General features: G+C 40.4%; 1 protein-coding gene across 1 annotated transcript in view; it reads right to left on the reverse strand.

The window, feature by feature from the left end:
- Positions 1 to 27,874, reverse strand: part of tsnare1 (T-SNARE Domain Containing 1) — a 194,530-nt gene that overhangs the window by 115,612 nt on the left and 51,044 nt on the right. Inside the window, exons 3-4 of the mRNA XM_053493954.1 lie at positions 27,709 to 27,786; positions 27,557 to 27,626 (exon numbers count right to left, since the gene is read on the reverse strand). Coding sequence (XP_053349929.1) covers positions 27,557 to 27,626; positions 27,709 to 27,786 — 148 coding nt within the window. The remainder of the gene's footprint in view (positions 1 to 27,556; positions 27,627 to 27,708; positions 27,787 to 27,874) is intronic.

Here is a 27,874-nt window from a genome sequence, read left to right on the forward strand (position 1 = left end):
GTATTTTGTGTATGTGCGGGTGAGAGAGCTAGACCAAATGGAAGGACCCGATACTGGTAAGCTTTGCCCCTAAAAGCGAACCTCAGGAACCTCCTGTGTTGTGGCAATATTTCTATTGATTTATTTTTAGCCCGCAAAATCTAAAAATTGGACGCAGCCCCCCGTTCCTCTTGGGAACCAAGAAATACCGACTGTAGTAGCCTGACTCTCTGTCTGGTAGGGGAACATGTTACATGGCCCCATTTCCCAGCAACTTCTGTCAGCAGATGCACACTTTCCGGTTTCATGGAAGTGGACACCATGCCATTGAAACGCGGAGGGTGATGTTAGAACTAAATCCTGTAGTTTCTCTCTACAGTGCTTGGTACCCAAGGAGATATACTTGGCAGTAGCTTCCACGCTGCCAGTTTCTCAGAAAGGGGCAAAGTCTCGGCGGCTTGGTTAAACGGGGGTGATGTTAGATGTTCGGCAAAAACGAAGAACTAACATTTTATTGGAGACTGGTGTTGCCCGAAACACCAGTGGTGGCGGAGCAAGAACACCAATCTCCTGGGGGTGCCAGGGAGAACACTTTATTCTTTGAAAGGAATTTTGCGTGCCTTTCCCCATTGGGGGGCCACCCCCCACAATCCTGGGCACATGAACCTCATGGCTTCTTTTTGAAAAAGACAATATGCCCCATGAACCTAGTGGCAACCAAGCTAATGACATCGCCAAGTAGGCCGGAAGGCGAGATGGGGGCATCAAGGAGAAATGCACGATCCTTCTTCTTGATGCCCCTGAGATTCAACCACAAGTGCCTCTCCGCGGAAACCATTGCAGCCATAAAATTCCAATCTCACCTACCTTGAAGTGCCCCGCCTGACCTGCTGCCTGAAAAGCTTTTTTCCTCCAGGGAAGATAAAAAGTCTACACAGCTTGAAAGGAAGTAATAGCTTTTCAGGAAGGATGATGTCCCAGGAGAGAGATAGCCTGGAAGCATCTTTTCTATTTGGGTGTCATCATATAACCCCGCGCTTCCACCTCAACTATATTTAAATAAATAAATAATTTGATGGCAGGAAAACACGGGATGAATACAGCTAACTCCATAAAAGGGTTAACTCATAGGAGATTGCTAAGAAAAGGGGAGAGAGCGTCGTTGAGGCTCCGCCCCCCGGCCACCTGACAGAACCTGCCGTCTATGTTTTAAATTTTTTTTTTTTAAGTGCTTAGAGGCTATTACCATCTTCGCGAAATCAAGAGAGGATGTTTATCCTTGCCCATTTACAAGAAGCGCCAGGGCTGGTTAGACACAGACACGCACACAACTAGGTGAAGACAAGAATCTGAGGAATGTTTCCGGTTCACTCCTATTTATAACCTGCAGGTGCGTCTTATCAGATGACATCACCCAACTGAGGTTATAAAAGCCAAAAATTTGGCGTGTTTGATACACACATGCTTCACAACTGGCAACATGACAAGATGTTTCCCATAGCGTTTTCATGCAGCATCGAGTGTAGCCTTTAAAAAGGAACAAAAAGTGTAAAGATTGTCCTCCAAAAGAGATCTAACACACGAAGGCACGCATCTCGCTTGAAACTCAGTCATATCGGTGAGGTAAACACTTTTCTTAATTTGCTTGCACACACACGCAAACACAAAGTAGTCCTGAAGACAAAAAGATGTGAGGATGTTTCCGGTTCACTTCTATTTATAACCTGCAGGTGCAGTTCCACAGCATCGAGTGTAGCTTTTAAAAGGGAACCAACTTGTTTTGCAAATAAAAAAATGTTGCCAATCACTTAAATACAGAATTGTAGTCACTGAAAAACAAACAAACAAATAAAAACTAGTGTGCTTGTGTGTGTTGTCTGGTTGGTAGCAATAAATCTAAGTATGTGTAGGTTTAATGCTGATAAAGGAAGTAAACTAAAGTATCCAATTTAGCATGAACAAGCAAACAAATTGGTATGCAATAACAATAACGGAAAACAGCAATTATTATTATTATAGTACTATAATTATTTTTATGTAATGTGGGCAATAATTTACAGTATAACCTAAAGTCTGTATGACAATGCTAAGCAGTAAAACTTACAGTGTATCTAAAGACTGTAAATTTTCAGGTTGCCATTTAGCTGTATCTGAAAGCTGTTAAACCATCTACATGCATTATTTAATATTAATTTGTTTAATGTTTTAAAGCCAGTATTTGATGCAATGTAAATATATTGATTCTTGTTAAACAGACTAGTCAGAAACTCTACTGCAACCTCTCCCAAGCACTTCGATACCTTCATAAGTATGTCATTAGGACCAACTGCCTTTCCACTCTTCATCCTTTTTAATGCCCCTTCTTACGTCACTCTTACTGATTTTTGCTACTTTCTGCTCCATAATCTTTAATCACTCTAACATGCTGCACATCCTTCCCATCTTTATCTTTTTGCCTCGCCAACCTGTACAGATCCAACCTGTAAAGTCCTCATATGCTTTTTGTTTGGCCTTTGACACCTCTACCTTCACCTTACGCTGCATCTCCCTGTCCTCCTGTCTACTATCCTCAGTCCCCTTAGTGCCCCACTTCTTAGCTAGCCTTTTTTCCTGTATACACTACTGGACTTCCTCATTCCACCACCAAGTCTCCTTGTCCACTTTTCCCTTTCCTAATGATACACCAAGTACCCTCCTACTTGTCTCCCAGATCACCTTAGCTGTAGTTGTCCAGTCAACTACAAGCACCTCCAGACAACCCAGAGCCTGTTTTGACTCTGCCCTGAAAACTGTACAACATTTGAAAACCATCCTTTTTCAACTTCCACCACTTTGTCCTCTGCTCTGCCTTTGTCCTCTTCACCTTTCTTACCACCATTCCTCACCAAATTTTACACACCACAATCCTGTGTTGTCTGTCTACACATTCCTCTACCAATACTTTGCAGTCACTGATGTCCTTCAGATTACAAAGTCGACACAAGATGGTCCACCTGAATGCTTCTGCCTCCACTCTTATATGTAACCATATGTTCCAGCCTCTTCTGGAATAAGTATTTACTACTAAAGTACCATTTCCATTCTCTTTGCAAAGTCCACCACCATCTGTCCTTCTACGTTCCTGTCCTAAAGACCAAACCTACCCATCACTTTCTCATCACATCTGTTCCCTTCCCCAACATGTCCATTAAAATCTGCACCAATTACCACTCCCTCACCTCTGGGAATTTTCTTCATTACTTTATCTAGCCTTGCTACCTTTCCATTTGGTCTCCTGGACACATAGTTTATTCACCTTCCTTCTCTCCATCATGTCAACCAACTCTCTTGCCTTCCCTGACAGAGTCCCAAAATTCAAAATCCATACTGTCACTCTTAAACTTTTGCCTTTCCTTTTCTTCTCTTTCTGCCTACGAACACGCCTTCCTCCTCTTATTTTTCGACCTACAGTAGCTCAATTTCCACCAGCACCCTATACTGTAGGTCAACAGCACCGGTGGCGGTCGTTGTTAACCCGGGCCACGACCGATCCGGTATGGAAGTCCTCTTAGTGATTTGCATCATTTAATTTGGCTAATGTTTTATGTCGGATGCCCTTCCTGCCACAACCCTCTGCATTTATTCAAACTTGGGACTGGCACAAGAAGACACTGGATTGTGCCCCCCTGTGGTTGCATTACAAATATATGATTATTTACCGAATATGTACCGAGTTATGCAATTATGAATTAAGCCATCTTGGAAGATAATGTAGACAATGTACAATGGAGCTGTCTTCTATGAAATACAACCCATATTTCTAAAAGAAGACTGGATTTTACTTTAATCTTAGAGAGGTATCATTGTGACTTGGGATGACTCAGGGAGATAAGATGCACTTTTCACTTTTCTGCTTTTGTCAACGTAACTCTTTGTGTTGGTATTTGGAATTATTCAGAAGTGATTTTCATCTTCCATGGTAAAAAGCCTGCATTGTTTTTTTATTCACCTATACCCAGGAGGAAACAATTATATATAAGAGAGATGGAGTAAATGAACAGAAAACAATAATATGTTATATGCCATCTGCCATAGGACCATGGCTGGAAATAGAAAATCCTCCATCAGTCATTCTGACAAACACTAAAATAAAAATATATTTCTAGTAACAAAAGCTCTGGATCAATGGATTCCACAGAACTAATAATGCTCACCACTGCAACACACACACGCAAATATAATGTTGATGACTAAAGTTTGGCCAAAGAAGAAAACTACACCAGATTTATTACTCTCACACTGTAACCTTTATTTAGTTAATAAACTTTGCAGTATATATTTTACAAGTATTTGTGATGAGGTATTGTGGTATAGTGTGGTGTGGTGTGTGTGTGTGTGTGTGTGTGTGTGTGTGTATATATATATATATATATATATATATATATATATATATATTATATATATATACATACATACACACACACACACACACACACACACACAGGGGTTGGACAATGAAACTGAAACACTGGCCAATTTATTGTTGGAGGTTTCATGGCTAAATTTCTTCATTGATTGCAAATTTCACCAGTAAGAGCAGAGTGTGAAGGTTTAATTAGCAAAGTAATAGCAAAGATTTGCTTAAAATATTGCAATGCACACAACATTATGGGTGACAAAACAGAGTTCAAAAAAGGACAAATTGTTGGTGCGCGTCTCACTGACGCATATGTGACCAAGACAGCAAGTCTTTGTGATGTACCAAGGGCCATGGTATCCAGGGTAATGTCAGCATACAGCATACATCACATTTAATAGGAGTAACTGGGGGCAAAAGAGGAAGCTGTCTAAAAGGAATATCCGGATAAAACCAATTGTATCCAAAAAACATAAAACCACAGCTCTCCAACTTACTGCAGAATTAAATGTGCACCTCAACTCTCCTGTTTCCACCAAAACTCAGGAGCTCCACAGAGTCAATGTACATGGCCGGGCTGCTATAGCCAAACCTTTGGTCACTTGTTCCAATGCCAAACATCGGTTTCAGTGGTGACTGCAGCTAAAATCTTAGGTGTGAACCGGAAACATTCCTCAGATCTTTTTGTCTTCAAGGACCGTATTGTGATATTGCGTGTAATGTGTGCAAGCGAATTTAAAAGTATTTACTCACCGAGATGATGGAGTTTGTTTGGAGATCAGTGCCTCCGCTCTTTTGGAGCATGATTTCCACACCGTTGCTTTGGCGCATTCCTGGATTGAACAGTGCAATCCGGCAGGCGTACACAAGACAGGAAACCCCTTTCTCTCGCGTCCGCCTAGGATCAGGAAGTTCCTATCCATTTCTTAAGCGCGCTTCAGCGCTTTTTGTCAATGGATAGGAAAGACTTACTCTCGCTTCTGCACGTAAGTAATGCATGCGATCGCGTTTCGTTTTTGGCCCCGGAAGCGGGATTTCCCCAAAAAAAAAAAAAGATGACAGGTTTCTGTCGGGTGGCCGGGGGGAGGAGCCTCGGATAAATGGCGCTCTTTCTCTCTCCCATCTTTCTTGGCAGCCTTCATGACGAGTTAACTCTTTCATGGAATAGCCTTATTCATCCTGTGTTTTCATGCCATCATCTTCGATTTATTCGAATATTGTTGATGCAAGGCGCAGTTATATGATGATGTCCCAGATATAGAGACGCTTGGGGCTATCTCTCCTGGGACATCATCCTCGGTGAAAAAGCATACACTCCCCACCAAGCTGTGTAGACTGACATCTTCCCTGGTGGGTAAAGGCTTTCAGGCAGCTGTTTGAGCTGGTGCTCTACTGCACACCAGGGCTGTTTTGCAGGCTTACCAGGCTGACCTGCTGAAGGACTTGAGCATTGGCGGGGCTCTACAACGTCATTCCTGGAATTACACTGAGCCACAGACCTGTCTCTTCATGCAACAAAGCAGACGGTCCGTGCTATCGGCTGTTTTAGGGCTGCGATGGTGTTCCACGAGAGTTACCTGTGGCTAAATCTCACGGGGGAATCAAGGGTAAGGATCGTGCATTTCTTGCCCCCTGGCCTGTTTGGCGACACTGCTAACGTCACCACTAGGTTTGGGAGGCGAAATCATATGAACAAGCCTTCGGGAAAGTCCTTCCCTGGCTTGCTCAAGGGTCGGGACTGTCTTTCGCGAGGCGTGAAGCACAGAAATAGAGCATTATGAGCCAGACACCCCCTCATAAGACTGGGGTGCGGTGCGCCACGCTTTGCAATCTGCCTTGAAGAAGTCAGACCTACTGTTTTCTTCATGAAGAAGAAGTCCTGAGGCTCATTCGTCCAGGACCGTGGGGGTGGCCCCCCTGGGGAGGGGCACAAAAAATCACTCTCAAGGATGAAGTGTTCTCCCTGGCACCCCCAGGAGGTCAGTGTTCTTGTTTCGCCACCACTGGTGTTTCGGACAACACCGGTCTCCAAGAAATGTTAGTTTCCACCCAGATTGCATGTTGCATGCCGAGAGTGAAGCATGGGGGTGGAATACTTATGGTTTGGGCTGCATTCTGGACGACCATGTGCACCCAATGGTTCAAACATTGTATCCTGAAGGCGGTGCCGTGTATCAGGATAATAATGCACCAATACAAACAGGAAGACTGATAACAGAGAGTGGTTTGATGAACATGAAAGTGAAGCTTGAACATCAGCTAAAACTTCTCACTTGGACCACTCACACACAGCATCACTTTTGTCGCCCCACCTGCAGGATCTGTGTGTGAGAGAAGAGGTGGGGTTGTCAAATGCACCTGAGCTGGAGCACAATCAACAAACGCCATGCTCCTGTCACCGACGGCCTATAAAAATGTCATGCCAACGCCAACCAGTGTGTAGCTCATACCCGACTTTTTGCTTACACCTGTCTCCTGTCTTTGCAGACCCTGAGGATTCTGATAATTTTATGCCAAGAATTATCTTGCCTGCCTTGTGCTAGTGTGTATGCTCCGCTGTCCCTGCCTGCCTTGCACCACCGGCTCCGTGTAGCTCATCTTACCTGGTTAGTCCACCTCACTGCAGCTCAGAGGACTCTGCCTTCACCAAGCTATGATTCATGGACCCATGCTATTCACAAAGGCCACGTTCAACCATACTGACCACTGTGCTTACATAAAGACCATTTATAGCCCACAAAGGTCCCCCGAGGAGCCTCTGGGACATCACCTTGAAACAAGCATTCGACAGCAAGTGCTCCTAGAATAGCTGTCACAAGGACTGCAAAAAACAGCAGCCAAGCTCTCAGGAGCCAGCACTCTAGCCAAAACTTCTCCACTTTCTTTTGTGAATGTGTGAAGGAATGCTTTAACAGGAGCTGCACATCTTGGTGTGGATAAGTGAGGGGCACCGGACAATGTTGGAGACGTGAGACCTGCAGACCTTGTGACAGCTATTCTAGGAGCACTTGCTGCAAAATGCCTGTTTTGAGCATTTCGTATTCCTCAGGGGAACTTTATGGGCTTTGCGTGCCCCAACACAAGTGGAGCAGCATTCTTATCCCTTTGCTTTCAGTGGCAAAGAGCAGCATATACACACTGGTGCTGACACCTGATGAATACATCGACATAGAAGCTGAAGGTGAGGCTAATGATCTTTCCAAACTTTTTTGTCCCTGTATCTACCCTGCAGGTAAACGCAATAGCACCTTCGCCAAAGTGCAAAAAGACGATCTCGGCTCAAAACCGTGGTGATCCATGTAATTTCTTGGTGGTCGCGCAGGCAAAATAGACACTGTGATGCACCTGTGACTGCCCAGTGAGCCTAGAGTGTCAACGAACAGCTCCAACAAAGCCCGCACTATTTCCGTTCCCAATCATCAGCTAGGCCATTTGAGCAGAGAGGCATGGGCCTCACTGTCACTCTTTAAACGTCAGCCAAAGGGCACAAGTAAATCATATCATCACCTATCATAGTCTCACTATGTAAAGCCACATTGAAAAATATTGCAAGAGAACTGGTGCAGCTATTTTTAATGTGTTGCAGGTAGATCCACACATCAGTGTACCATCCACAGACAGATGAGCTGGTTGAGAGATTTAACCAGACCAGGGGTCCCACTTAGGCAGCGGCTCCTGCATGCTCCCTAGAGTGGCTTCTGTTGCTCTCTTGGCCAACCCATTCAGGTCTTCTTGGGTTCAGCCGCAGTTGGTAGTTAAAAGCGATCGTAGCCAACATTGACTTTCTCTCAACTGGTACTGCAGCAGCAATCCTGGCTGGGGAAAAGGAACCTTAACATGGGCCTCTTGGCATAAGATTACGAGGGCTGGTTCTAAGTAAGAGTAAAAGTGTCGCAGAAATCCATGCAGTCTTTTTGCGGCTGTTCTTCAAGCGGAGATCAAACAGCTGTGTTCAGTTATATCCTTTGAACCCAACACCATGCCACTGTTCACATTTAATTTCCACTGTGACAATGGCACGACTCTGTGGACCTACAGACCTTGTGCTAAACTTCCCGCCTTATTTTTTATAGCTGGAGGATAGCCCAAGATCCATTAGCAATGGATTAATGGAGATCCATTAACGATAGCCATGTCCGATCTGGCAAGCCCGCCCCTTCGCACACACTTGCTAAAAGGGGACGCCTCTTGCCAGAGCAATTAATGAGGCAAGCCCCCTGGTCGAATGTACCCTAATTACTAGAGGCTAAGTCTTCCACGTGCCTCATTGGCTAGGGCAATAGCATCTCTCACCCAATGTGACAGCATCTGTCCAGTGGCGGCCGCCCTTCGGCTGCGGCCTCCATAACATATACAAACCTGTTCTAATTTACATCCCTGGCTATTGCAGTGAATGTACTGTAAATCTGAAGAGCAGGAACTGGAGACAGTAAGTGAAGTCTTTCCTGCTCCAGAGCTGTAAAAGGCGGAGGACAGAGGCTTCTAAAACAATTGAGTCAAGTATGAAACCTTTGGAAGATGGTTGGGGTGAGGATGCTGAATAGCTTTGACCAGCCCAGGGGCAATGACATGACAAGCCGAAATAGTGGCTACGTACGTTTTGAGAATACTAGGGCATGAGCCCGCAGTCAATTTTCTTGTAGGAACTCCACCACTGAAACAATTTGGCAGTGGACTAGGTCTTCATCTTTTACTGTGCACCAATTTTCAATGTGTCACAGCTTGCCTGGACAGCAAGGGGCTTTTGTGGGCTTCGCGGGGCCCAACACAAGTGGAGCAGCATTCTTATCCCTTTGCTTTCAGTAGCAAAGAGCAGCATATACACAGGGCTGGTGCTGACACCTGATGAATACATCGGCAGAGAAGCTGAAGGTGAGGCTAATGAGCTTTCCAATGAAGTCTGCTCCCATATTCATCTGCCCTGGAAGGTAAATCGTCCTGAGGGACAGGAACTGTCCTGTTGCCAAAGAAGGGGAGGGGCCATCGTTTAGGCCTCTCCTCCGGCCACCCAACAGAAACGTATCGTCTAAGTGTTTGGGGGATTTTTATTTTATTTTATTTTTACGATGAATTGAGGTGTAAGCGTTCGACCGTGCGTGTTACCACCTCTAATAACTCCTGATACGCTCGCTCATGACTAGAGGAGTGCTCTAAAGAAATAGTTTCCATCTCCGCGGAAGCGGGAGAGAAAGTTTCTTCCAACCCTTCACAAGAAGCGGTGAAGCGCACTTGATAAGTGGACGGTAGAGGCTCATGATCCGGTGAGAGAGCGAGAGAAAGGAAGATTCCGTCTTGTGCGTTTCTGTCAGATTCCTGCACGCAAGGTATGCGCCACAGTTCGCGGTTAAATTTTAAAAAAGACGAGCCGAGCGCGAGGAACTTTAATAGGGAGGAGATCACAATACTTACGTGCTCTCTAAAACCCAAGGATAGCGTGCTCTTCCCCCAAACACTGCAAACAGAAAGCATGGAGATTGCCCTCAGCGAGATATCTTTTACCCAGAGGGACGGTACTCCTGTCTAACTCTGCCATCTTTCAGGTGAGTAATAAGACACTTTCTTTTTTTGCTTTCTTTTGCTTTGAAAAGTGCTTGCACACGTGCACACACAATGCGGTTCTGAAGACAAAAAGACCTGAGGATGTTTCCGGTTCAGTCCTATTTATAACCTGCAGGTGTACCTTATCAGGTGATGTCACCTGACCGAGTTTATATAAGTTTTTGGTGTGTTTGACACACGTGCTTCAAAACCAGGCAACAGAGAGACGTTCCCATAGCATTTTCAGGCAGCATTGACTAGCTTTTTAAAGGAAACAAAGAGCTGGGTGAGCTGGTGGAACAATGGGGACTTGCCATTAAGTGGGTAATAGAAAAGTTTGGGCTCTACTCAGAAGAGTTGCACTTTATGTCGCTAACAAACCATGCTTCTTAAAAGTGGCTAGCAAGAATTAAGAACACTACAGTTACCCCCGAAATACGCGTTGGTTCCTGCAAGACTTTTTGTTTTCCGTTGTTCACAGGTCCGGATTACATAAGCGCAGATGCACTGTCTAGACGAGACGCTTTGTTCTTGCTGACAGGTGCAAGCTCGAAGCTGAAGGGAGGATGCTATGATGGCAAACTTACAGCCAGTGCTTGCATATTATTAGCTAAAACCTCTTGTTCTGACCACTCATGCACACAGCATGACCTACACCCAGCTAAACTTAACCGTTTTAGTGGAAATAGTTGATATTTTCACCACTAAAATAACAGTGCTAAAGTCGTTTTAAGACACTACTTAATCTTTATACGATCTACGTTTTCAAATTCTCATTCTTCATTGGCTCTTCGATTACTAAACAGCGAGTGTATTTGAGTGAGGATGAAAGAAGTACAATTTAGCATAAACAAGACCCAAGATACTCAACCTTGCAAAATTTTATTTCTTTGTATTAATAAGTTAGACAGAGAGTTATGCCATACAGAAAGATAGGAAAATATGTGGGTGTCAACCTGGAATAATAATATCACATTATATTAAAGCTGATTGGCTTATTTTTAGATTTAACCTTTTACCAATTTTTACAAATTCTTGACCTTTACACACACACACACACACACACACACACACTATTTTTTTCAACAATTTTGCTCCATTTTAACTACCCTTACCTCATGATTTTATTTTATGATAATGAATTCATAGATATCCACACCAAAAAGTGGGAACTGGACTATATGTGACTTAAAGCAATTTGGTGTCAATAACACAACATATCTTTGAGGCTCTCATCGAACCCATGCCTCAATGGGAAAAGCAGTTTTGCCAATAAACGTGGGACCCACGCAATATTAGGCAGGTGGTTTTATTGTTATGGCTGGTGCATACAGCTGTTACATTTTTATTCAGATTCTAATTTACTTTGAAACTGAAAAAGCACATGTTGATTGTAGCTAGTCTGTTTGTCTTTGCATATTTGTGAGTTTGATACTGAACATATTCTTTGTCAGTTACTCTATGTCTGTATGATTTTATTTCTAGTGCAATAACACAGGCGTTTGAACATGTTCAGTCAATAACATAAACCATTAACAGGGCACCACTTCATTACTTAACTAGTTTGTTTAACTAAGGGTCTGTTGCTGTTTTCTTTTGGTTGTCCCCGCATGAACAAATTGAATACATTTGACTCATCTTTGGTCGTTCTGTTGCTCTCTTTGTAAGGTAAAATACTTTAATTGTAGTTTGGTTTATGTATTTTAAGAAAAGGCAAAGGGTAAACAAAAAAAAGCAATTTCAACATTTGTTACCTCACCACATTTTTTGCCTTTGGGTAATATTTAAGGTTTAAAGGTGGAGTTTATAGTTTTTTAAAACCCACTGCTGCCTGTGAGGTGAATTGAGATACAAAGATAAAACCCACATCAGTCCCTGTGTCGAAAGCATAATTTATGGGTTAGCTTAAAAAAAAAAATTTTAAAAATGGAACTTCGTTTCAGCTGGGGGCAGAGCTACTTTCCAAGCTGTAATAAATAAAAGAAATTGCACCAAAAAAATCCTGCAAAACTAAAACAGATTAATTGAACATTGAACAATTTATGAATTATATATATTTTCCTTTGTATACATATGAAACTATGCATTTGTCTATAAATTCTTAAATTACAAATGAAAGTGTGCACCTTCTACATGATGATGATTTTAATAACGAGGTTAAAACTAGTCCAGTATAAGAAACAATACAGTATGTGGAATTTGAGTTATTACAATATCTAACATGATTTGATTCTCAGAAATAATAAATGTATTCTTCAACATCTGTTAATAGTTAAGTGACAAATAGGTTTTAAGTGTCACTGGTGGAATAAAATTGGTTAGAAGCAAGTGATATGACCATAAATCTCACACACACACACACACACACACACACACACACACACAGAGAGTTGAGCATTATTATTTTTTTCTTCTTGCTCTCAATTTTTCATAACACCTGTACATCTACTTATTCAAATGTATAAATGTGTGGCAAAAGTAGAATAAATAAAACCATGCAGATGCAGGCCAGCAGGTTCACATAATGTTCATATCAATCAACAGAATGTGATCTCAGTGATCATGTCCCTGGCATGATTGTTGGTGCCAGATAGGATGGTTAGAATACAGTTTACTATTTACTATAAGGATTACTCAATAAGGAAAAAACATCCAGTGGGTGCAGTCTGCAGTATCTCATATAACCACTCTGTACAACTGTGGTGAATGGAAAAGTGTTTCAAAAGGCAGAACACATTAAAAATTAAGGGGAATGGGCTACAGCAGAAGACCACATTAGGTTGCATTTCTGTCAGTCAGGAACAGAAAGCTAAAGCTAAACTTTCCACAAACTCACAAAAACTGAACAGTTACACATTGAAAATGTAGCCTGGTCTGATGAATACAAGTTTCTTAACTGGTAACAGCTACATTCTGCATAATTATGCACCATATGACAAAAGTCATCTCAACCTGGTTTTATAAGCATGATTGTGAGGTCATTGTCCTTCAGTGGCATTATCACATAATACTCTAAAAGAACACATTGGGGATGTAGTAGAAGGGTAAAGTATCAGAATGCAATCATGTCAACATGGATAAGCAAAAGTGATTTTTCACACATCTTGTGGAAACCACGCAATAAAAGTTAAGCCTAAGTGAAGCTGGTTAGAGGAAAACATCTCGAGTTACTTTGCTGTAAGCCTGTTTCCTGAAAAAGCGGGAACGAGATGCTGCGTGAAAACGCTAAGGGAACATCTCTTTGTTTTACTGGTTGTAAAGCATGTGTGTTTCAAACAAGCCAAATTTTGGCTTATATAACCTCGGTCAGGTGACGTCATCTGATGAGGTGCACCTGCTGGTTATAAATAGGAGTGAACCGGAAACATCATCAGGTCAATTTTTGTCTGAAAGCACGCCCAGGCACACCAGCAGTGCAGCATTGGAGCGCAGCATCGAGTGTAGCTTTTGAAAGGGAACATCTCGGGTTACTTTGCTGTAACCCTGTTTCCTGAAAAAGCGGGAACGAGATGCTGCGCTCCAATGCTGCACTGCTGGTGTGCCTGGGCGTGCTTTCAGACAAAAATTGACCTGATGATGTTTCCGGTGAAAATGCTACGGGAATGAAAATACCAATGCCTTCGCAACGGGAATGCTGCTCTAGTGGGCAGGCTCAACCGTTTAGCTCTACGAATAAAACATGCAACTAAAGGGTGCTTTCCCACAGAAACCCCATCAGTCAGAACATGACAAGCCAAAATAGCAGCTACGTACATACTGATCCTCTGAACCTCTGGCTTTTAGCCACAACCCCTGGCTCTTAGCCACAATTGAAACGATCTTATGTGCAGAAAGCCCAAAGGTATCACCATGTACGCAGCTGCCATGAGATTTAAAACACTTTGAAAGTAAAGGACAATCACTTTCTGGCCTAACCTAATTTCCTTTAGGGTATTAAGAATGGATTCGACACGCGCCGGAGACAGCTGTGCCTGCATTGCATTCAAAACCCATATGACACCCATATGCTCTGAGCAGGAAAGTCTCAATCCTAAAAAGTCTATGTGAGCTAGGATGACATCTTGATGTCGAAGCGCTAACCATGTAATTCAGGATATGGATGCCCTGGAATCATAGAGCCAGGGCTGCATTCGTGTGTTTTATATGCGGGCTGACCGGGCTAGGCGAAATGGAAGGACCCAATACTGGTAGGCTTCGCCTCCGAAAGGCGAACCTCAGGAACTTCATGTGTTGTGGCAATATTTCTATATGAAAATAAGCGATTGTCACAAACCAATCCTCCATTTGGATTTGAGAAACCTTAATTTTGACTCTCGACATTTTAATGTTCAGCTCACGAAGATGTAAAATTGGACGCAACCCCCCGTTTCTCTTGGAAACCAAGAAATATTGACTATAATAGCCTGACTCTCTAAATGGCAGGGGAACATGTTCCATGGCCCCATTTTTCAGAAAAGTCTGTAATTGCTGAGTCAGCAAATGTGCTCGTTCCGATTTCATGGAAGTGGAGACCACGCCATTAAAACACTGCAAAATGAATGATATGCAAAATGATTCCCGTTTTGGAAGAAACCTTAAGAGGAACCAGACTCAACAGGAAACCCATCCTCATTTGGGTAATAACAGATAGAGATGATATATAACATCATTTGTGTTATGCAGCTGAAAGTACAATATAACAGAAATTCTTTAACATGAAGTCCAGTTCAGCATAAGGATAAGTCAGTAGGTGCAGAGGGCAGATAGGGTCTGGATCACTGAAAGCTCAGGAGCAGCATGTCTAGCTCCAACAATCATAAAGCAGAATTCAGCTGGAGCTGGTCCTTTTCTGGATGCCTCAGGATCGTCGAGTCTATATTCATTTTTGGAATTTTAATGTGCCCCTTCCCAGTCCGGAGAAAGCACAGCGAGTCCCTCCAAAAACTTCACAAGGGGGTGCTCAGCTCGCCACAATCTCTTTTTGCGCTTCACGCCTGCAAAGAACCGGTGGGGCGAGGTGGGGGCATCAAGGAGGAAAGTGCAATCCCCGTCCTTGATGCCCGTGAGGATAAGTCACAGATGTCTCTCCGTGGCGAGCATAGCAGCCATAGAATGGCCATAGCATGGGCCATCTGCTTGGTGGCACAAAGAAATAAAGCTGTGGCTCGGCGTAGCTCTGCAAACGCGTCGTCGTCAATAGACCTGCCAGTGCTCAGATCTCTCAGCAGGTCAGCCTAATATGCCTGCAAAACCGCCATGGTGTGCAGGGCAGCACCAGCCTGACACGATGCCTGAAAAGCTTTTTCCACCAACGAAGATGTTAGTCTACACGGCTTGGTGGGGAGTGTGGGCTTTTTCAGAAAGGATGAGCTTCCAAGAGAAGAGATAGCCCGCAAGCGTCTCTTCAATCTGGGCCTAATTATATAAAACCGCGCTTTCACATCAATGACATTCGAATGAATCAATGTCAAAAACACACCACTTATTTCATGAATACGTTAACTCGTCATGAAGGTCGCCAAAGAAGGGAAGGGACCCCCTTTTTTTACTACTTCCAGTAACTCCTCATACGCTCGGTCATCATTAGAGGAGCGCTCTGAGGTGTCTATCTCCACTTACGCGGAAGCAAGAGAAGCAGAACTTGATACTAGAGTAAGTTTCCAAAATACAAACTTCCATTCAAAATACGAGTTCCATTCTGAAACCTCGTTAGTTAGTCCAATCTATTGTTAAGTCCAACACACATTATCTAGGTACTAGGATACTACAGTTACACAATCGGCTATACGCAGTATAAAACTAACATGCTTCATGATCTTGTACTTGTTCTTTAGAATCTTCCCAATGGTCAAACAATTTATGTAAAAAAAATGAGCAACTCTCAATTATTTTTCCATTGTTATTGTTTGCCGCTTCTTAGCAGTTCTAACTTTCGCAATTTACCATATATAAAAACATGCTTGTATCTTCGAAAGGTTATAGCGCGAATGTTCTTATGTATATGACGTACAGCATAGTGTTCGTAACAAAGTGCTTAATGAGTATATATTGACAAAAAGTTTTATTAATTATTCCTTAACCCTCATGCAGTGTTCCAGTCAAATCAGATTTACAGTGGGTACGGAAAGTATTCAGACCCCCTTTTCACTTTGTTATATTGCAGCCATTTGCTAAAATCATTAAAAGAGGTCCTATTATGCTTTTTCAAATATTTTCTTTCATGCAGTGTGTCATGTAGCTGTATGTGAAAATAAACTATCTGTGACGCTGACAGTGCACGATAAATCGGCTCACATTTGCCTAAACAAGTCGTTAGCAACGACGTCGTGTTACGAATCCACATCACTCCGTAACATATTTGCATAATGTCTGCCCACGTTTTACGTCACAAACAACTTGCCCGCCCACATTCTACGTCATAAACAACTTGGCCGCCATCTTACAGTTAACGTTACCACACTCTTGTTAATGTGACCGAGCATTCATGCCAGGTTCGCAAACGAAATCCTTTTTAACTGTTAATTCTCCACGATTCACCAAAACTGAACTTAAAACTCGCTAATGTGCATCCACACACGCGAAGTGGGCATGTGCCGTGCCTCTTCACGAGTTTAAGTGCCCTTTCCCTGACCTGCTTTCAAACGAACCGCCAGGGAAACAGCAGGAGGGTGGGGGTGTAGTAGTAGTGGTGGAACAGCGCTGCAGTTATTTGTTTGGACAAGAGAAGGAGAGATTGTTGTGGATCATTTTCTTTCGAAGATTTTTTTAACCAGATTATCTTTGACTGGAAAAATTCTCATCGGCCTCGATATAACACGCATACAAGAAACACGGACTTTGGACGTTTTCCACTCACTCGCGCATACACTGTTTATTATATACTTAGAAAGTCCCTTTTTCAGAACTGTGTATTTCAACAATAATGTTCTAAAAATCCAAATAACTTTACAGATCTTCATTGTAAATGGTTTAAACAATGTTTTCCATGAATGTTCAATTAACCATAATCAATTAATTAACATGCACCTGTGGAATGGTCATTAAGACCTTAACAGCTTACAGAAAGTAGGCATTTAAGGTCATAGTTCTAAAAATGCAGGACACTAAAGATACTTGTCTACTGACTGTGAAAAACACCCAAAGAAAGATGCTCAGGGTCCCTGCTCATCTGCGTGAACGTGCATTAGGCATGCTGCAGGGAGGCGTGAGGACTGCTGATGTAGCTAGGGCAATAAATTGAGACGCCTAAGACAATGCTACAGGCAGACAGGAAGAACAGTTGATCATCCTTGCAGTGAAAGACCACGTGTAACAACACCTGCACAGGATCGATACATCCGGATATCACACCTGTGTGACAGGTACAGGATGGCCACAACAACTGCCCGCGTCACACCAGGAACACACAATCCCTCCAGCAGTGCTCAGACTGTCCGCAATAGGCAGTCCATGAGGAGGAGATGCACTGCAGTACTTCAAGCAGCTGGTGGCCACACCAGATACTGACTGGTACTTTTGATTTTGAGCCTCCCTTCATTCAGGGACACATTGTGGAACATTTTTGGTTTATGTCTTATGGTGTTGACTCTTTTAGTGTTCATACAAATATTTACACATTAAGTTTACTGAAAGTAAAAACAGTTGAAAGTCAGAGGACGTTTCTTTTTTTCCTTGATTGCAACCAGTCATCCTGTCCCTGTAGCTGAAAAACATGATGCTGCCACCACCATGCTTCACTGTTGGGACTGTATTGGACAGGTGATGAGCAGTGCCTGGATTCTCCACACATAGTGCTTAGAATTAAGGCCAAAATGTTCTATCTTGGTCAGACCAGAGAATGTTATTTCTCACCATCTTGTCCTCCAGGTGTTTTTTTAATGTGTCTTGCTCTGAGGCTTCTGTTGGGCTACTCTGCCATAAAGCCCCGACTGGTGGAGACTGCAGTGATGGTTGACTTTTTACAACTTTCTCCCATCTCCCAACTGCATCTCTGGAGCTCAGCCACAGTGATCTTTAGGTTCTTCTTTATCTCTCTCACCAAGGCTCTTATCCCCTGATAGCTCAGTTTGGCCAGACAGCCAGCTCTAGGAAGGGTTTTTCCTTAAACATCTTTTATTTGTTTAAGGAAACATTTTAAACATCTTCTATTTAAGGATTATGGAGGCCACTGTGTTTTTAGGAACCTTAAGTGCAGCAGATTTTTTTTTGTAACCTTGGCGAAATCTGTGCCTTGCCACAATTCTGTCCTTAAACTCTTCAGGCAGATCCTTTGACCTCATGATTCTCATTTGCTCTGACATGCATTGTGAGCTGTAAGGTCTTATATAGACAGGCGAGTAGTTTTCCAAATCAAGTCCAATTAGTATAATCAAAAAATAAAGTTAGTCAAATAAAGGTGTAGAACCATCTCAAGGATGATCAGAAGAAATGGACAGCACCTGAGTTAAATATATGAGTGTCGCAGCAAAAGGTCTGAATACTTAGGGCCATGTGATATGTCAGGTTTTTTTTTTTTTTATAAATCTGCAAAAATGTCAACACTTCTGTTTTTCTGTCAATATGAGGTGCTGTGTGTACATTAATAAGAAGAAAAATGAACTTAAATAATTTTAGCTAATAACTGCTATTTAACAAAGAGTGAAAAATTTAAGGAGGTCTGAATAATTTCCGTACCCACTGTAGATGTTTCCTTTCTAATAAAGTGCAGTAAATTTTATTCATTTCTCATGAGGTTCAATGACTTGTTCACACATGGCATTTAAACACATAAAATACATTTAAAGTATTTTAATAAAAATTTGTTTGTTTTATAGAACTTTTATACACTCATGGTGTTCCCGGTCAAAAATGACCGGTCATTGAAAATGAATGGGTAAAACTACAATTAGTGTAGAAAACAGAGTTCAAGCACATTTCTACACTCCTTTCCTACTCCTATTGACAACATAATTTTTACCACACCTGTTAAAAAAACAAAATTTCAACATTGTTTCAATCATACAACTTTCTTGCCGCTCTGGTATGCAAAGCTTTTCTGATGCCTTACTCACAGTTCAGTCTTTGTCAGCACGATATACTGCACATGAAGCTCTGGAATTATATTTGACAATGACAGTGATGAGGATGAGTGAGTGAGGAGGAGAGAAGCCAGGTTAACAGTGAAGAGAAAAAGTCAGAGGTTGAGGATAACACATATAACCAGAGGGGGAAGACTCTGTCACTGATAAGATAGAAGACCCAGCTGAAGTTGTGGTCTCCTTTTGGTCAAAAAAATGGAACCAAACCCTAACACTAACCAGATATGCCATATCACGAGTGGATGACACCAAGTCCTGTTATCCACTTTTCCTCACAGACTCCATTGTAACCTTTGTTATGAACATGACACATCTGAAGGGGAAAAGCATTTATTGAAGCACCTGGAAAGAGGTAGACCCACTGAATATTGAAGCCTACGTGGGTGTGTTAATTTTGTTTGGTGTCTACAGATCCCGCCACGGATCTGCATCCAGCTTAATGGATGGAGACACTGGTCAGGCAATTTTGCCCACTACAATGTCTTTCCCTATCTTCCATATTCTGTCACGTGTGATTTGGACAGTGCCCATTTAAGCAGTACATGCCAACCAAACCATCCAAATATGGTATAAAGATATGGGCATCATGTGATGTGAAGACATCTTATGCTTGGAACATGCAAGTCTAGTGTTGTGAGAGGGTCCTAAAAATGACAGCAAGTCTACTTTAGAATTGTAAATACTGTATGTTCATGTTTGGGCAAGCATAATATTTGTAATATAGTTAATTATGTTATTATATAGTTATTAATGGCTTTTTGTTTTCAATAAATAAATCATACTAGTCAGTTTTGACCGGAAACACAAAAGTTGTTATTTTGTACCACAGTTTAAAAAATTTAACTTGTTTCAAAAAAGTGACTGTGGTAAACATTTCAGTGAAGTATTCCGTGATAAACAGGAAAATAAGTTTCATTTTAATATTTGTTATAGTCAAAATAATATGTTTTTCCCTAAAGAATACGAGTGGTATGAGCTCAGGTAAATGAGGCCTGCAGGATTTACACAGCAAATACAAGTTTGCAAATACAATGCTTACAAGAGCTAAAGTTAATAAAAAGATCTAATACAATATATATATATATATATATATATATATATATATATATATATATATATATATAATTGTGGATATATAATGAAAATGCTTTGGTCAAAAGTGACCAAGAACATTATGAGTGTGAGCCGCAAACGAACACAACATCAGGGTTAAGACTGCTTATAAAAAATAATCACACAGTAAAACAGTTTGGTTACTACCATCCGGTTTCTCAGGTTGGCCTTCTGTATGCAGACGTTCACAGTGTGAGCTCCGGCCACAGAAACTTACATGATGTGGCTTCTGTACCAAAGACAAGCAGCGTCCCTGAAAAGTCCTCCACAAGTGCTGTGCAGAATACATAATGTAGTAACGAGCACAAAGGCTGTGAATGATTAATCCACTTAGCTTTGTGGATGTGTTACCCTGATTACAAAGATGGGCTGAAATCAATTAGCTTAATGATGTCATCTCATCTACAGGAATTTGGATAATACTAAGAGCCAAATTGTAAAGGTTTTTTAAATTGTTGTTGATGTTAATTATGTTTTTCTTGGTCCAGATTTCAAATGGTCAAAAAATTGTGCTTATTACATCATAGCTCAAGAAGTCTAGGTCTCAAATAATACCTTCGGCCCCACTTGGAGTTCTTGGCAGCTTACGACAGTCTTGACACTTTAGTCTGAATTTTTGTGAGGTTAGTGCTGAGGTAGCTTCTATCACGGCTTGCCATTGGCACTAGGGAGAGAGCAGTGTGTGTGTGTGTGTGTGTGTGTGTGGTGGAGGGGTTGGGTTGGGGGGGTGGGGGGAGGGCATCAGTCAGCCTGGGTCTCTGGGCGACACGTCGCCATCTGGGAGGTATGACCCTGGAACCGAGAGGTTTCCGTGGAAACTGGCTCTAATAGAATCATGGCTTGGGTGCAGCAGGGGGCAAAAGAGAGATGGTAAGAGCCAGAGAGAGGTGTGTAGTCTGGCCCCCTGCTCAGACAGGCTAGGCATGGTGAATTAAAACTGGGCTGAGGAGAGCTCAGTCAAGGTCGATTGAGAAAAACACAGAAAAAGGAGCAACAAACATAAACCGAGAGCATAAACTGGGAGCAAGAGGGAGATAGAGAGAGAGAGAGAGAAAGAGAGAGAGAGAGTGCGAGAATAAACACAAATGTAGTCTACATTCACAATATTCCACAATAAATCAAGATGTTAAATATCTTCAAAAAATACAAATAAAAGTTAATATGTATTTAGTGAGCAGATTAAACAGAAAAAAACAGAACAAGCTGAGATGAGGTACTTGAATGAGTAATAATCAGTTTCCTAATAGACAACGTCTGCTTCTGCTTATCAACACAAGAGCACTACAATACATTTAAATTCCCTGTAGTAATTTACTATTATGCTATATACAGGAGAATAAAACTAGATAAAGTGAGTAATATAAACACAGAGAGCTGAGGGTGTCTTCTGGGGATTTAATCCAGTGTTAGAAGACAATGATTGGTAATGATGTTGAACTTAATTGAGAAGGGACCGTATAGTGCACACATTAGTGGAGAACTGTATTGTTGAGTATTAGAAATGTGCGAGCAAGTTGCATGAAAACCTGTCTAAACTTCAAGGCACATTATAGAATAATTCTGTTAGTGATCCTTAAAAAATATGTGCAGATAGACAAGCATACTAAAGAAATGTTTTAAAAACATTAAAGCCATGATGACGGTGTACATATTTTCCCTGTGAAGTTGGCAAGACACAGCAAAAAGCATGCTAATACAAGAATAGGTTATTGTTCTAAATGATGTGGCTGTAAGTTGTCTTCCTGAACAGTGACAGATGGTGTGTTTTTTTCCCCAGCATATCACTGGCACCTAATGAAAATACAATAAAGATATTTTAGTATAACTATACTGCCAATTTTAGGTGGTTTGCAGAAAACAAGTCAAAGAAATTATAGAACCTCTATTAGTAAAGTGAATAGAAAAGGATAGCTACTCACAATATAACAATTGAGAATTTTGAGGTGTATTATTTATTTATTTATTTATTTATTTATTTATTTATTTTAAGGAAGTTCATTTCTGTGTAGGTAAGGATTAACATAGAACAGACTGGGCTATTATATTACAAAAATAATTGACACTAAGTTGGAGCACATTTAATTTTATGAAACTTCATTAAGCTATTTGATTAGATATTTATTAAACAAGTTATTTGTATTTTTATTAGACACGCTTTTTCCTACTGTCACATTATAGCCTTTATTAACAATCATTTTTTTACTGCCGATATTTTTCTTTGTCTTAAAGTTACTAAAACATCTTTAAGCACTTATGTAATTATACAACAGTTAGCTCTTTTTCAGTAATTTAACTGGGCAAGTGCCATTTCAAGTGTGCCAACATTTAATGTAACAGACCTGGTACATGTTAGGCCTTGTTTACACGGGCGTTAAAATCGAGCGTTTTTCTTGCGTTCGTAGTGTCCGGTGAGCGCGGTCAAGCGGCAAGTGTTTTCAACACATACAGTAGGAGTCAATGAGAGTGTTTACACAGGTGACGTGTGTTTGTCTGGCTGCGCGTTTATACGGCATTAAAAAAAACGTGTCATGCAGCTTTTTCTTGGCGCTCAAAACCCAACGAACGCAAGGAAACCGCTTCTAATTGGTTTTCTTCGCATTCATTTTACGCTTCGGAGACAAACAAACGCCGGTGTAGAAGTCAATCAAGCGCCACTACAAAATGCAACCTAAACGTCTAGGACGTTTAGGGTGCGTTCGTTTATCCAAAAACTTAAAGCCCGTGAGAACAAGGCCTTACTGTTTCATTTTACTTCACGTTCCTCATTCAACGTTACTTAATTATGCATTTATCTGTATACTGCTGATAAATCTAAAAAGAACAAAAACATTAAGAAAAACTTTTTCTTACAGTCAGAACTATTGTCAGAGCCATAGTATATAGAATACACAGAAGGGTATACTATTATGCTCTTGGGCCAGGCAGATGACCTCAGAATTGTAAAAAACCTTGTCATTTGATAATAATTCGCACTGTCCATATAAAATGCTGGTCCTGCATAGACAAACTAGATTTTATAAATGCACACAGTAGGCTACAAATGAACCACATCCAAGAAGCAGAATTCTGTTTACTGAATTTTCCATAGGTTAAAAGTATAAAAGACCTTTTCACTTGGTGTGAATCTGACACAGTGATCACAAAGACAGAGCACTCACCCATGAGAAACTATTTCAGCTCAGGTTATACGAGCAAGTTCGGCTCTTAATTTTTCCCTTTCCAGTTCGCCCTGATAGGATGATTAAAATATACACATGCAAATATTATAAATGTATGCAAATATAAGTATGTAGTTGGTCTAGCTTTAATATCCTGACCTCCATACGATCTGACCAGGCGGTGTGAGCTTATATTTCTGCTGACATTATCACTGTTGCTATCGTTGAGAAACAATTCCCTAAAAAATAATACTAATGGCTAAAGTTTGGATTGTAAGGCTGCTCACACTGCAAGAACACTAAGACATGTCAGAAATCCATCAGATCATCTGACAGGCCGATCAAACATTGTTAAGGTGATTACTTCAGCAGCGCTGGCAGCGCTTCACATCAACAATCCACTGATGCAGCTGAAATATTGTACTGTTTCTAACAGAGCTTAAATTGCAATGTCCAATTACAATAAGATAAAGGTACAATATAGTAATAGTATATTTTATTGGGCATGCCAAGCATACAGAGACAGTACTGTATGTACAGTACTATGTAGGATACTTTTGGCGGAAACTGGGAAAACCTTAAAATTTAACACTACAGTATGTGTCTGGGCTAGCTAGCCAGCTATTTACAGTATTTATTTATTTATAATTGCTTACGAGAAGTAAAGCCCCAGTATGCTAGTAGTCAACAGTGATTTTACAACCTTAATGAACTTTCACAAAAAAGTTTTAGAAATGTGCTTCACAGTGATGTGGTGATGCAACTACTATATAGCTTGTGTTATTCATTCTGAATGTCACCACCTGCTGCACTACTGCTACACTTCTACATTTGGCCATTACTAATTGGATTAATTACCTTGCATGCAGGACACATGACCTTTTTTAAAGTCAGGAACATGCAGGAATGTTAAAGCACTGACAAAACTGAGCATGTTAAAAAAAATGAAATAGACTTCATCCTGACTCAAATACCTTTTATTATATGGCATTTAAATATATAATTCTGTAGTTGTATAGTTCTGTAGCAAATAATTGGCTCATTGCTATACATGGGTTTGTTTGTATTAATGTACTTAACAGGCTTTCCACAAGTTATCCATTGTTATCATTTTTAATCTAGTATTTTATTTTATAGTATCCAATCACTTATCCATCCCTGTCTGGGTTGTGTACTGGTGCTGTGAGCCTTACTGCATAAGAATCTGCATCAAAACCCTTCCATGATTCTAATGTTACAGAGAATTTTAGTCGTTTGACGTATCCAATGCACTCTAGGCTAGACTGACAATCGTGTATTTAATCACTAGACCACTGGAAACCAGTTTTTTTGTCTTATCTGACCCTAATATCATAATGGCCATAATGTTGACATATGCTATACACTATGTATTAAATACAAATGTTTAAATTTATATACTGACACCTTCATACTGCACGTTTTCATTGATTGAGATGTGATTGTACTGATTTAGGATGAACTTTTTCATTATTTCACTAGTATAGCCCAAGCCTTTTTAATACTACAAATCTCTCTCTCCCCGGCTTTGTGTGTGTGTGTGTGTGTGTGTGTGTGTGTGTGTGTGTGTGTGTGTGTGTGTGTGTGGTTGTGGCTGTGCGTATTCAGCTAGTGTAAGGTCAGTCTTGCAGGACTTGTATCATTGTCAGCATATTTAAGTCATTGTCAGCACGTTTAAAATCTTTATCCTTTAACTGTATTATACATCTCTTATGAGTCACTTTAGACAAAATCATCCAGGTTTTCACATCCACAGTACGTTAACAGAAGGCGTAAATGGCTGGAGTATATAATAGACACATGTTAAACAAACAAACAAACAAAAAAAATACTGCATCTACTACTAATACCTATTGTACCACCAACACTAAGATAAACAATCAGAGGCACTGTGACTGTTCAACTTGAGGGAAAAGTGCCCCTCATTTTTTCAGATGGCTGTAGAAACTGTAAATTGTTTTAAAATAGGTTGATTTAATTAGTCTTGCTTATACAATTTTTAAGCCAATGTTGCAATTCTGTATGATTATTCTTAATAGAAGTCTGAGTGGTGCACACAGACACCCCGCTCTGTTTAGGGTATTTGTTTTTTTTCAAATGGAGAGCACTGTGTAGTGTTGGCTAGTAGTTGCTCAGCAGTGAGGCTGTTGGAGTCAAGCAGATATGAAACACAGCAGCAGCTTTGTTAACCACAGTCAGCTCATGACAAGACAGCAATATGAATTTTTAAATAAATAAATATGTAAATTATCAATAGCTTCAGAATTTTCATTCGTGAAGTGATCAGTTATTGACTCATAAGTGATTAATATTAGTGTTGACATGAGTTGGTTGTATTTTGCCATCATTAATTTATTTTGTCAATTTTATTTACATCTCTGAAATATATGCACTCAAAATACTGTAGACTTATATATTGAAATCAAAAGACAAACACACATTCTCCCCTGCAAAGTTTATCTATGTTGTATATAAATTAGTATGAACAATTTTTATTTTAAATGACAGTGTTATTTATTTATTATTTTTGGGTTTCAAAAAACCCCAAAATAATAAATAAATAAATAAATAAATAAATAAATAAAATACGAAAGCATAACAGTTCTGACGAAAACAACAATGACAACAGCAAAGACGTATATAGTTATATATAGTTTTGTGGTTAATAATGCAAGCATTTAGTTTGCAGAATCAACTACAAAAAAGCAGATAGGAAAGCAGAATGCAGATGTTCACTATTCAGTTTTTCTAGAGATTTGTACTGATGATCTTAAAGAAAATAAATTTGACAGTGCATGAATGTCAGGTTGATATAAAAGGCTGATAGAATTGATGACATGCCAGTGGACACAGCGTGTGTAATGCAGTTTACACAGATGCAGCCATGTCAGATTGACCATTTGCAGACAAGCAATGAATTGCGTCGTTGCTGGCAGCCTGACCAAAAAGAGTAATTGAAGTCTGAAGGGAATGAGATGATAAAAAAGAAAATAGGCACTGACAGCTTGTTCAGCTTTATATCTATATCTAAAGGTGGAGAGGATTGGGAACAGTAAGGACCTGAGAGATCAGATTTATGTGTTGGATACATGCCAGAAGGTGGCCTTGAATGAATAAAATGACAGGTAATCGGTGTTATACATCATAGCTTTGGCCTAAAAAAGAAAAGCAATGTTCATGAGTGAAATGTCTAAAGGCTGGTTTACACATCTGCATTTGACTGTATTCACATATGTACATCAGAATGCAGAAAGGATAAGTGTGATGTGCAGAGATGCACTGATACTCTGACATGCAGTGCTTCAAAAGGATTTTTTTTGTGTGTATGTGCTTTTAAAGTCTACAGCAATGGGTATCTACCACCCCTCATGTGGACAATAAGGAATTTAAAAATGGTGTGTTCAGACATTGTGTCAAGAGTTTTGTGTTGGCTTTATCAATCTTTCAGAGAAAAAAAAAATAATAAAAAATATATTATAGATAGATAGATAGATAGATAGATAGATAGATAGATAGATAGACTTTGAGCAAGGCCTTTAACGCTGTCCACTCCAGGAATGCCATATCATGGATGACCCTACGCTTTGATCCCAACTTTTAACGTGTATGAGACAAATATAGACTCCTCCTTCTTACCAGGAATCAGCATCCAACTAAAGTTACCAGAACATAGCACAGCCTACAACCATGGGCACTAAGAGCTACAACCCTGCGCCACCCAGACTCTTCACCCATTTACACTTATCTGATTATTGTTTCTATACACATCTCCTATTTCCCAAATGTTCTCATACACTGCAAAAGCAAATCTTACACCCCACTCAAATTGCAAACTATACCCTCTGTGTGTGTCTAACAGTTTTCCTTATTATTCTGATTGATATGACAATTCTGACCAGCCAGTTCCTGTTTTCCTGTTTCTTTTACCTGTGTTTACAATGATAAAATATGGGTTAAATTCAAGTTTTCAGGCCTCAAAACACTTTCATATATATGATTCATATCATTTTAGTGATATACACATTTCCATTCTTAGAGGGGAATTTCATGACCTGGCTTATCATACAATCAATCACATACCAGACAAAAGATTGCCCACAAAGAGAGCTACATGGAAATCTCTCAACAAAGTATATTTATCTCACATTGTATATGCTTTATATAATAGATGTAAGCAAACAATCTGCATTTTTTTCCTTTCAAATTCTTAATGATGCCACTTTGTTTTGTTGACAAGCTCTGTGTTGTCTAATATTTCATATAAAATGTATAAACCTTGTGAGAACGTAAAGACTTACAGGCTCTGGCGTAGCTCTGCTGTGTCTCTTGATGTCCCCAATGACTGAAGGCTCTTTTCTAATGTGACCACTGTGGAATGTAATGAATAAATAATTGTATATAAATGCAGCATTTTTTTAAACAACATATTTGTTAACTTTTATCCACTCACCATTAGCATTAATTTGGAAGATGTTGGAGGATGTTTCTTGGAACACATCTTGTAATTCTGAAGAGCTAACCTGTGTAGCTGCGGGAAAAAAAAAAAAAACATTGCTGACATTTTTCTGAAAGGTCTCATAGAAGAAAAAACAAGTTTTTCATTGTAAATATTCACA

The sequence above is a fragment of the Clarias gariepinus genome, chromosome 4 (assembly GCF_024256425.1).
Source record: "Clarias gariepinus isolate MV-2021 ecotype Netherlands chromosome 4, CGAR_prim_01v2, whole genome shotgun sequence".
NCBI classification, from domain to species: Eukaryota; Metazoa; Chordata; class Actinopteri; order Siluriformes; family Clariidae; genus Clarias; species Clarias gariepinus.